Source organism: Sceloporus undulatus, chromosome 8 (assembly GCF_019175285.1).
Source record: "Sceloporus undulatus isolate JIND9_A2432 ecotype Alabama chromosome 8, SceUnd_v1.1, whole genome shotgun sequence".
Classification (NCBI taxonomy): domain Eukaryota; kingdom Metazoa; phylum Chordata; class Lepidosauria; order Squamata; family Phrynosomatidae; genus Sceloporus; species Sceloporus undulatus.
The window spans coordinates 192,849-203,687 of record NC_056529.1 but is presented as its reverse complement, the minus strand read 5'-3'; the positions used below and the strand labels follow the sequence as shown (position 1 = coordinate 203,687).

At 45.7% G+C, this 10,839-nt stretch overlaps 1 protein-coding gene across 1 annotated transcript in view; it reads left to right on the top strand.

The window, feature by feature from the left end:
• The window catches only part of PKD1 (polycystin 1, transient receptor potential channel interacting), a 102,223-nt gene extending 91,706 nt beyond the window's left edge, over positions 1–10,517 (top strand). The window contains exons 39-46 of the mRNA XM_042438021.1: positions 432–559; positions 865–1,033; positions 2,316–2,441; positions 2,845–3,019; positions 4,009–4,296; positions 4,379–4,513; positions 5,285–5,599; positions 6,352–10,517. Coding sequence (XP_042293955.1) covers positions 432–559; positions 865–1,033; positions 2,316–2,441; positions 2,845–3,019; positions 4,009–4,296; positions 4,379–4,513; positions 5,285–5,599; positions 6,352–6,948 — 1,933 coding nt within the window. The 3' untranslated portion in view covers positions 6,949–10,517. The remainder of the gene's footprint in view (positions 1–431; positions 560–864; positions 1,034–2,315; positions 2,442–2,844; positions 3,020–4,008; positions 4,297–4,378; positions 4,514–5,284; positions 5,600–6,351) is intronic.
• The last annotated feature ends 322 nt before the right edge of the window (positions 10,518–10,839 follow it).

The window sequence follows — 10,839 nt, the reverse complement described above, 5'->3', positions numbered from 1 at the left end:
AAAGAAAGAAAGAAAGAAAGAAAGAAAGAAAGAAAGAAAGAAAGAAAGAAAGAAAGGTTGAGAACCACTGCCCTGGCTGTTGGCCAGGCTGGCTGGGACTTCTGGGAGCTGAAAATCAAAACACCTGGAGGACCAAAGTTTGGGAATCGCTGTGCTAGGGGAAGCCCAAAGAGATGGGCAGTCTCTTTTGCTCGGGTGTGTGTTAAAAGATGATCCACACCAAGTGTCAAATATGCTGAAATTGGAGGACATTTGGGGATTCCTCCTGGACAGAAGGTTGCAAAAGTGGACAGAAGTCTTGGAAGAAGAGGGCATTGATCACCTTACATAAGTGGGAGATGAGAGGATGGAAAGAGTGTCCAAGTGGGAAAGTCCTGTTCTGTACTCAGTGTTATCCCTTTCGTCTTCTCTCCCCGATACCATCCGCATAGATCTGATGAGTTTTGGGTATGGATGTCGCAGGAGCTGTTGCCCTACCTTTACAACAACCAGTCCGGGCAAGGAGGCTTCAGCAACACCCTTGGAGTCGCACGGCTACGGCAAGTTCGTTTGCAAGAAGGTACATGTCAATTAATAGATGTTGGGATTTGCCGTATGCTGGGCTGGGAAAAGGCAGGTGATGATAGGTATGTAGATAGATAAATATTAAAAGGAAGTGGGAGATGGGTATGAGTGGCCCAATGGATCTCCACTTTCCCTGATGCTCAGCTTTGCAAATCCTAAGATAGAAACTTGGGCAGAAATGCTAATGTTGGAAGGCATCATTGAGAGTCATGGGAAGGTTGGAAAGAAAGAGAAGGGAATAGTGATGTGACATGGGACATCCAGAGAACCCCATGGTCCTTCTTTCTCCCCCCTTTTTAGTGGAGTGTCCAGATTCTGTTCACCGTGTCCTTGGTGGGACTTCTGCCCCTGAAGAGAAATGCCTTACTGGCTCTGGTAGCTTTGACACCGCCAGTTATACCGTTGGCTGGAAGAACAACTTTGGCAACCACACAGAAAAGTGGACATATTCGCCACCAGATCTTGCTGGGTAAGCAGTGCCAATGCCCTCCTCCACAACCCACCATCATCCTAGCCAGAAGAAGTGCTTTCCGTGACAGTGTGACCCACTGCCTACAGGTCTCCCTTTGTCATTTGCATTCATCTCCGCATTGCCAACTGCCAAGGCAGATGCAGACCTGGCTGTGGGTTCAAAGAGAGAGTCTTCCCCATTTCTCTCCATCCAAGTGATGCCCTGGGGGATCCCATTCTTTCTTTTTAAAAAAATGCAAACTGTATAGGAGCAATCCACAAGAATTGCGGTGCTCAGAGTAAACCATTTTTCTCCATAACTCTGCCTTGAGCAGTTTGGTAGCAGTTAAATAAAAGAATACAATCTCTTGAGAAATGCTGACAGTAAAGCCCTTGAGTTTTTAATTTATTTTTCTCTTCTGCACCTTACGGGGTGAGCTTTCAGAGACAAGTCAACAATGATTAGAAATGTTAGGAAGTTATATTTTTTAAAAATAGATTTTTCAAAAGATTGAGACAAGATGGGAAACCTAAGGGAGAAAGCTTGACATCTCAAAAGCTGATGGAAAAAGAAGTGAAGTTTATGCAGTAGAAAGAGGGAGTTCCAGAATGCAGCTAGCTGTGGACAATACAAAGGCAAGACAGGAAAAACTGGCAGAAGGAGGAGTGCTTAGTCACAGGATCCTAGATTCAGAAGGGGTCACAAGGGCCATCTAATCTAACCCCATTTTGCCACACAACTGAAGCACAACTGAAAGTTGCCTGCCTAACTTCTGTTTAAAGACCTCCAAAGAAGAAGAGTCCACAAGCAGCATATTCTATTCTCAAAACTTCTCACAGTCAAGAGGTTCTTATGGTGCACCTACACTGCAAAAACAATGCAGTTTAGCACTGCTTTATTAAGTGCTGTAGTTCCATCCTGTGGTTTTACAAGGTCTTGGGCCTTCCTGCTAAAGAGTGATGGTGCCTCAAGAAACTACATATCCCCAGATTCTGTAAGATGGCACCATGGCAGTTAAAGTGGTGCCAAACTGCATCATTCCTGTAAAATGTAGTTGCACCCCTGGTGTTTAAGTGCAATCTCTTGTCTTGCCATTTGAATCCATTGGCCTCTAGAAAACAAGCTTGCTCCATCTTCTGCCTCTGAGATGCCTTCAGCTGAGATACCTTCAGCTATCTCCATATTCAGTTGCTGAGAATATTTGGATGGAGCCAAACTTCAGCAGAAACTGATCCATTGAAGATGGGCAAGGAGGACTCTCCATACCTAGGCTTAACCTTCCTCCCTTCTTCTCTTTCAGGGGCTTGTATTGGGGGTACCTCTCCTTCTATGACAGTGGGGGCTACGTCCAGGAGCTGGGAACCACATTGGAGGAAAGCCGGGTCCGCTTGGAGCTCCTCCAGCAGAACAACTGGATCAACAATGTGTAAGGATTCAGATGTTGTTGGAGGGAATGTGTCCTTCTTTTGCCAGGCTGATCCATCTTGGATTGAGACAAGACTTGTTCACCCAAACTTGTTCACCCATCCCTCTTTAAGGAGCTTTGCACTTCAGCTCCCAGAATCCCAGGCCAATTGGCCATCATGGCTGAGGCTTCTGAGAGATAAAGTCCAAAATCTCTTAAAGGGCACAGTTTGGGGACCACTGCTATAGACTAACACGGCTGTATCTTTGAATTCCACCACAATGAACATTTGTGTTCAGGGCCACAAAACTCCTGTCCCTGCCTTAGACTCTCCCATCCGCTCTTTTCCAAACCAACTGTCTCACCCAAACTCAGTCTTCCCCCCAAACTGCCTGCCTGATTCATCCATCTTCCTCCCCTGCAGGAGCCGAGCGATCTTTATGGAACTGACCCAGTACAACCCTGGCCTGGGTTTGCACGCCGTGGTCACCCTCCGGCTGGAGTTTCCCATAGCCAGACATGCATTGCCAGCGCTGGCCGTCACCTCTCTGCCACTCCTTCCGCTCAGCAAGGGAGTCACCCTCCAGCTCCTCATGATGGTCAGTCCCAAGGATTGCGCTCACTGGGGAAACCCTGTAGACACCGCTGCTGGGGCTGCTCTGGCTTATGGGGTTTATTTACTTTTGGTGTGTGAAATGGGGCAGCTGGATTAGTCCATTGCAGGCTTCAGAAGTTTTATTTGGCACTGTGAAGTTGAAGGCTTTCATGGTCGGCATCCATAGTTTTTGTGGGGTTTTTGGGCAATGTGGCCTGTTTCTAGATGAGTTTTTTCCTGACGTTTGCCAGCATCTGATGCTGGTGAACGTCAGGAAAAAATACTGCTAGACATGCCACATTGCCCAAAAACCCACAAAAAACTATTTTTTGGCCACATGTTCATACACAAATCTTTCTTTTTGTTGGATTTTATATGTTTGATACTTGAGTGGACTGGAGATTGTGATGCAATCTTGGTTAATTTCATTGTCTTGGGCAGAATTTTACGATTTCCCCCTCCCTGTGAGGGAGAACATCAAACGTGGGCAGTTTTCAATAACTATTTGCAGATCAAGACTTCCTGATCTCACACACACAGAAGGGTGGGGGGTTGTGTAGAAAACAGCATTTCTCATGCTGAAAATAATATTTTCTGTACAGAAATAACCTTGTTCTTATGGACAAGAAACTTGTTTTCTGCACACACACACAAAAAAACCCAATATAGTTTTTTCATGATGCCAAAGTCATGATAAGTGAATTTTCTCATTTTGCCAGACTTCTCCTCATCACAGTTTTCTGACTTTTCTGTCTCTCATTTCAACATTTTTTAATATTCTTTCCATCCTTCAGATGGATGTCTTCTCAAGTCCTGCAAGTGTTTTTGTACAGTTTGATGCTAGCCATTGATCCTTCATAAGGAAAGGATGTTTAACTGCAATTCTTTCTGGGGTGCACCATTAAGTCCTTCTCCCTACAACGCAGCCCCGCTTTGATGTGTCTGGGGTTCAATCTTGCCCTCCTTTTTCTCCAACTTCCTCCGTGCTTCCAGGTCATCCTCATGGCTGTGGTGGTCTACTTTGTGGTCTCCGAGTCCCTCTCCATCAAGAAGGAGGGCAGGGCCTATTTTGGCCTCCTCAGCAGCTATGGCCAGTGGCTTCTCATCCTGGCTACCACCTGCACTGTCATTATTCACCTGAGTCAGGCCACTCTGGCCGATCGGCAGTGGGCCAAGTACCTGCAGAACAGGGAGGGCTTCACCAGCTTCTATGAGGTGGCGTCTCTCCAGGATGTCTTCAGCTGCCTGGCTGCATCTCTCCTCTTCTTGCTGACGGTCAAGGTAAGGATGGCCAACAGAAGTGGATGTCACATAGGCCAGATGGTTGTAACAGGCGTTCATTCTTGGCTTTGTCTCCCAATAGGTTTCCCAACAGCTGCGCTTCATCCGGCAGTGGTCCATGTTTGGCAAAACTTTGCAACGATCCATGAAGGAGCTCTTTGCCACAGCGGTGGTCTTCGCAATCCTCACTGTGGCTTACGCACAGCTGGGCTACCTGGTAAATCTGGAATGGCTTTTTTGGGGGACTGAGTAGCCAGAATCCTATTGGTTTGTTCCAATTAGAACAGAACCATGGAATCAAGAGGTGGCTTGAATCCTGCTGGTTCACTGCAACTAGAGCAGACCTACTGACTCAATGGGATTTGGCAATGTGTTGACTTGTCATTCAAGAACTGAACCAGTGGGTCTGCTGGATTCAAGCTGTTGAATGGGCCACCAAGATGTGGGTAGATCCTGTTGATTCAGTGGGTTTACTTTGAGCCAGTGTGGTGTAGTGGAAGGCAGTGGTGGCAAACCTCCTTTGAACAAATCTTGCCAAGAAAATCCTTTGATAGTTTCACCTTAGGGTCGCTATAAGTTGGAAACGACTTGAAGGCACGCAATGATAACAATAACTTTGGATGGAACAAAGGGTTGATACTTCTACTCCAGTGGGGGGACCAACTCATTTTGTAAGGAGGACAAAATAGACCCCTTTGTCACCCTGTGGCTTCTGCCTAGAAGCCCCAACCCACAGAAAAGCCATACTTCGACTTCTCACGGGTCTTTGCAGACCTGAGTGAAGGCAAGGCAGGAACATGGAGAAAGGAATTAGTGTGGATAAATATTTAAAGGTGCTTAGTGGGTGGGAAGGGGCTTGATCCTGTCAACAAAAGGTGAGTAAAGGAGGTTGGCATTGAATGAATTGAGCTCAGGGGAGGTCCAGTGCACACTGGCCAGTATTGCTATTTTGAGCCCTGATGGCAACTTCTGTGTCTCCTCTGTGCAGCTCTTCTCCTCCCATTCTGAGGCCTTCTGCAGCTTCTCCAGGTCATTCCAGCTCCTTTTCACAGCCCTCCGGAGCAGTGCAAGTCTGCACCTCTTCCTCCCCGAACCCCTGGGTCTCTCCCATCTCTTTTACGCCAGCTACGTCGTCCTGGAGCTATGGGTCGTGCTGCGACTCTTTGCCGCTGTGCTCATCCATCACTACCGCGAGACCCGCTTTGAAATGTACCGGCCGGCCTTTGAATCCCAGGACTATGAAATGGTGGAGCTCTTTGTTCGGAGGCTCAAGATGTGGATGGGATTCAGCAAAGCCAAGGAGGTAAGGACACAGGTCCAGGGTGCATCTCTGTGTGTGTGTGTTTGGGAGTGAGATCAGACCGGAGAGACTCATTTCACTTTTCCCCATTCTGAGATCAGAAGCAGCAATGGGGAGAGGCCGACGGGAAGGAAATAATAATGATGTCCCCTCCCCACCTCAGTTATTAAACAAAATATTTCATTCTGTGCCTAGGAAGGAAAGTGAATTTTTCAATCTGTCTATAACGTGCAGATTTCTTACTGCAGCCCTCTCTTTTGATGGTTTTGAAATGAGCCAACATTTTTTTAGTCTATAAGTACAGAATGTTTTTAAAATGCTTGGTCAATCCTTCTCTTTCTAAGTTTTTAAATATATTTTTATGCATTTTAAAAATATATCACATATATATATATATAGATATGAGATCTAAAAACCGCATATATTGTTACTTTTGCCACAGATATATTTGGGTGTGGAATAATGTCCTTGTGTCATTGCAGATCACTTTCAAAATATTAACTTTAAATCATCTAGTTTAAAAAACATGAATTTTGGGATATTTTCTGACCCTTTGGGGAGTCCAGTGTACTGAGGGTTAGCAGTAGAATTAAAAGTGAAGTGAAGCATCTGAACCCACCAAGAGTTGAGGGCCAGAATAAACCATGTCTGTGTCGTGGCTCACCAAAAATAAAAAATCTTGGTGTTCCAGTGCACTAGATAGTTCTATAAAGCCCCAATGTCTGTCTTACCTTTTTCCTTTTCTTCTTCTGCAGTTCCGGCACAAAGTCCGTTTCGAAGGGATGGAGCCGCTGCCCTCCCGCTCGTCCAGCCAGGATTCACGCTCCTTGCAGGGCCCCACGCCCAGTGCCACCTCGGACACCTCTCGCGCTTCCACCTCCTCCAGCCAACTGGATGGGCTCAGCCTGGCGCCCAGCACTCAGGACAGCTGTGAAGTGGACGCTGAGGTCCAGCGCTTGCTCTCCCTCTTGGAAACTCTCCTCACCCACTTTGATCGAGTGAATGAGGTGACAGAGGACGTGGGTCGCCTTGAGTGCCAGTTGGAGGGAGCGCGGAACTGGCAGGCCAAAAAGAAAGGCAGGCAGAAGGCCGAGACGACAGCAAACAGCCATCCTCACCCACCCCAAGGAAGTCCGAGGACCCTTTCCTCCAACGCAGCTTCCAACGGCAGCCATCTCCTGCCCACCTGCCACCCAGGTGGCTCTGTGCCCATCAGGATAGTCCGAGCCAGCCAGGGCATGAACCAGGGCGCATTGCTCACACCACCTAAGACGCAGACCTTGCTCGTGCCGGCAGTCAAGAGAAAGAAACCGTTAGGTGCCAAAAACCGGGTGCACCCCAGTGGCCAATAACAGCAACGTTCCCTAATTGGGAAGACCAGAAAGGTGTTGTGAAACGGAAGTGGGTGAGGCTTTTCTTTTCACATCCTCAAACTTCGAGGCCAGAAACTTTGCCTCTCCTTCTGTTTGTAGGGTGAACGCTACAGTATGTTCAGCGTGGAACAAGGAGATCTGGAAAGACGGCAGCTATTTCCACAAAGCCTGTAGTGCCTTGAAGATCACCTGCCTGATAGCAGGAGCAGTGTTACTACAGTTTCCTTGAAGAACAGGGAAGCCCAAGGAAGTAAGAAGAACCAAAAAGCTTTTGCGATGGCATCCTTGTAGTAAGAGGAAATGGTCTTTTTGTTTGGGCAGCAGCAGAAAGTGAAACGCCCAATCCCTAGGAGAGAAAGCTCATGAGGAAATGAAAGAGTTTCTTTCAAAGAAAAGAAAATTGCAACCTGTTGACTTTCTTGAAAACTGCTGAAGGCAGAAGCAAAACAACCTGGGCAAACCACTGGCCCAAGATGGCCAGGATGAGTCCCAGATAGCTTGCACTGGGCCAGATTCATCTCATGTTTGATGAAGACTTCTCAAAGAAGCTGCCCTTTGGAGGGAAGAATTTTTGTCAGGCTGATTTAGCAGATTCTCCTTGGATGGAGGAGGGTTTCCCAAGACAATGTCCTCTGTCCATTTTACTTCTGGCTCCAGAATTTTAATGGTAGGTCTATTTAAAAATACTGTCAGCTCAAGGGAAAAAAAAGAAAGGGGCCTTATCCTTTGGCTAAAAGGTTAAAAATCTACCTGTCTGGAAAATGGTAGGCTATAGGGCGACACCAAAACATGTTTGACAAGGTTCCAGCATTTCTTATTTTGGAAAGGGTTAGTCGGAGGGTCGAAGCTTGGAATAGGATCCCATGAGCCGGTTTCGTTGGGTTGTTATTCCAGCGCATCAACTCCCTCTGCTGAAAACCATTTGAGTGGGTTTGTGTGTGTTGCATTGGCTGTGTTGTTTAAGAGTTGGAGGAGTACCATTTGAGTATGTTTTATTTTATAATGTGCATGTGTGTGCATGCGCACACACACATATGTATTTCATATATATATATATTTGGTTTACGGTTTTTGTATTTACTGCCCAGCACTTTAATCATTGCTTGCCTTAGCTAACAGTGACACATGCGACTTTTAAAATAAGAGCAGGATAATAATATATCATGGAAGCAGTGTTTTTTGTTTTGTTTTGTTGTAAATCATAATGTGAAACAGGCCACTGGAATATGACTACAGATGTGCCCACTTCTTGGTAGTTACCCTCCAAAGTGCTAACACATTTGCAAAAGGTGCCTGGCAGTCACTTTGTGGGAAAAGAGCAGATAAGAGACTAGGAAATGCAATGTTCATAAAGGCCAAGATCTTTAAAGTTTAGACAAGAAGGCAACCTAGTAGCTCATTTGGGTGTTAGAGCCTGATGGATCACATGCCAAGCCACATTTACTTGGTTGGTTTTCCATCTCCAAGGTATTTCATGATGTATATGCAAATATTCCAAAATCTGAAACACTTCTGTTCCCAAACATTTCAAATAAGGGAAGCTCAACCTGTATTCCGCTTTGGAATGGGTTGCAAGACACACTGGCACTTTTTGACATTAAAAAACTACCAGTTTTTATAAACCTGATTTTTTGGGGAGAGGGCATTTCCCAACCTGTGGCCCCTGGAGGGTCTCATCCCCAAAGTAGCCCACATTGACCTCTAGTTTGAAATAAACCACTCCTTCCACTGAAACCGACTGCTGGACGGTGGTTTCTCTGGCCCTTTGACTGTCCTTGGTGGCCTCTGGCAGGCGGCCGTTCCTTGCGTCTTTTCCCCAGGACACATTCCATGTTTCCCTTCTCCCTCCATTGTGGCACTCCATCTGCCCTCATATTTCCTGGGGCCGGTTTCACATTATTGCAAGTAATTTATATGGGAATTTTTACAAGAAGAAGAGGAAAAAGAAAAATTGTATATTTTTGTATGTTTGCTATATTTTTATAGCATCGGTACTGTGCTTAAACATGTATAGATAACGAGTTATTTAAAAACGGTACGTTACAAGGCCTTCTTTTGCTGAAACGGCTGGGGAAGGTGTGGGCAGTCTGTCTTTTTGGGGTTTCCGCCAAAGGGAGATACTATTTCTATGTGTGCCTCACTTCCTGGGCAAGGAGCTGGAACTCCCTGCCAACGCACAACGGCGCCAAGAAGTTGCCAAGTCTGAAAGGAAGAAGGGGGTATCAAAGCCCTGTTTCTGACCAGGCCTTCCCCAAGCGACCTTTTCAGAACCCGACTCCATCATCACTGCTGGGAGTGGCAAAAGCAAAAGCAAAAGCAAGATTGTGTTTTCCTGGAACAATTTGTTTCCTAATCACTTTTTTCCCCTTCAGATGTAACCAACAGGGTTACATTCCCCTTTTTTATAAGACTTCGTTATTTATAAGGGTGCTATTTTTGAACAAAAACTCATTTTTATATATAAACTATTCCAAGCTGCTTTATCATCAGGTACAAAATAAAGACGATAATGCACTTGCTTCATTCTTTTGAGAGAAACAGGAAAGATTGCTAAGAGGTAGGGAGAGAGTTATGGAGAAAAATAGGATGTTTGAGGGCATTTGCCAGGAGAGGAGGAATACTTTGCAACCATCCAAAGGAAAATTGCAGACGTTTATTATCCTAAATGTTTGTGCTTCCTTTCCCCCTTCTTTTCTTGGTCTTTTGGATTTGGTTTTTTTTGCTGGTTCAACACACAGAGGAAACAAAAAAAAGTGTTGATAAGACAAACAGGTTCCAATGTGTGCAAGGCAAGTCACTGAAGGTGGTGATGATGGGGAGAAACATGAACCAGAGATGAGCGCAGAATGGGAAGGGACCTGAAGTTCAACCCCATTAGTGTAGGAATACACGATGCAAAGAAGAAAGACTTTTGCACTTGTTAGCTCAAATAAAAGTTCTCATAGTTTGTTATGTGGGTATTTACAAGGGATAAATCAAGCACCAGGCCACAGAAGCGGGTGCCTTAGCAAAACCAGCTGTGCTTGGTGCGCTAAGGAGGGCCTGTGTTTCTAGAATGACAAGAGAGTGGTGTGGAAGGAGTTGGTTTGGAGGAACTTAGTAGGATTTCTGGAATAGAACTGGCCTGTTACTCCGGCGTGGATCGTGTGCCACCGCATCCCTTTCTCCCTGTCACCAGCGAATCCATGTTCTGTCCTACCTGCCAGATCAAACTCTTGAATGTATATGTTGGCCTTCACGCTCACAAGCCGGGTGGCTTCTTATTTATTTTAACGCCCGAATCCCACCGAATGCAGCCACTCGCTTCTCGGAACAGAACTTGTCAACTGAAACAAAGGGGAAACAGCAACCCAGATTTTCTGGCTTGATGAAAGGCTTCCGGTAGCACAAGAAGCGACATGCTTAATAATGTTAAACCCTGCGCAAAACAATAATTTTTTTTGTTCTTTTGTAACGTGGGGGGGGGGGGACCAAACGAAAACAAATGTGACAAAGTCGAATTAAAAGAAATAATGGACGGCTCAATAAAGAGTTGTGTGTTTTGTTGTAACAAAGATGGGAAGTGTCTCGCTTAATGAAAAGAAAAAAAATGTTTTTATTTGGTTTATTTTTGGTTGGATAAAGTGCTCAGATATATACCACTGATGCTCACTAAACATCCTGGCAGCCTAATGACAACAACCAAGGATGTATCTATGGCAAAATGAGGGCATGGCCCTTCTAAATGAGAACTTTGGCCCCCAACTTTGCAATATCCCCATAGTCCCCAAATTTCTAGCACTGCAGAGAAGGAGACACTGAACATCATTCAGGCTTAGATTTTTTCTATTTGGTGCATCTGCATTCCCTGGGTTGCCTGGCCTGACCCTT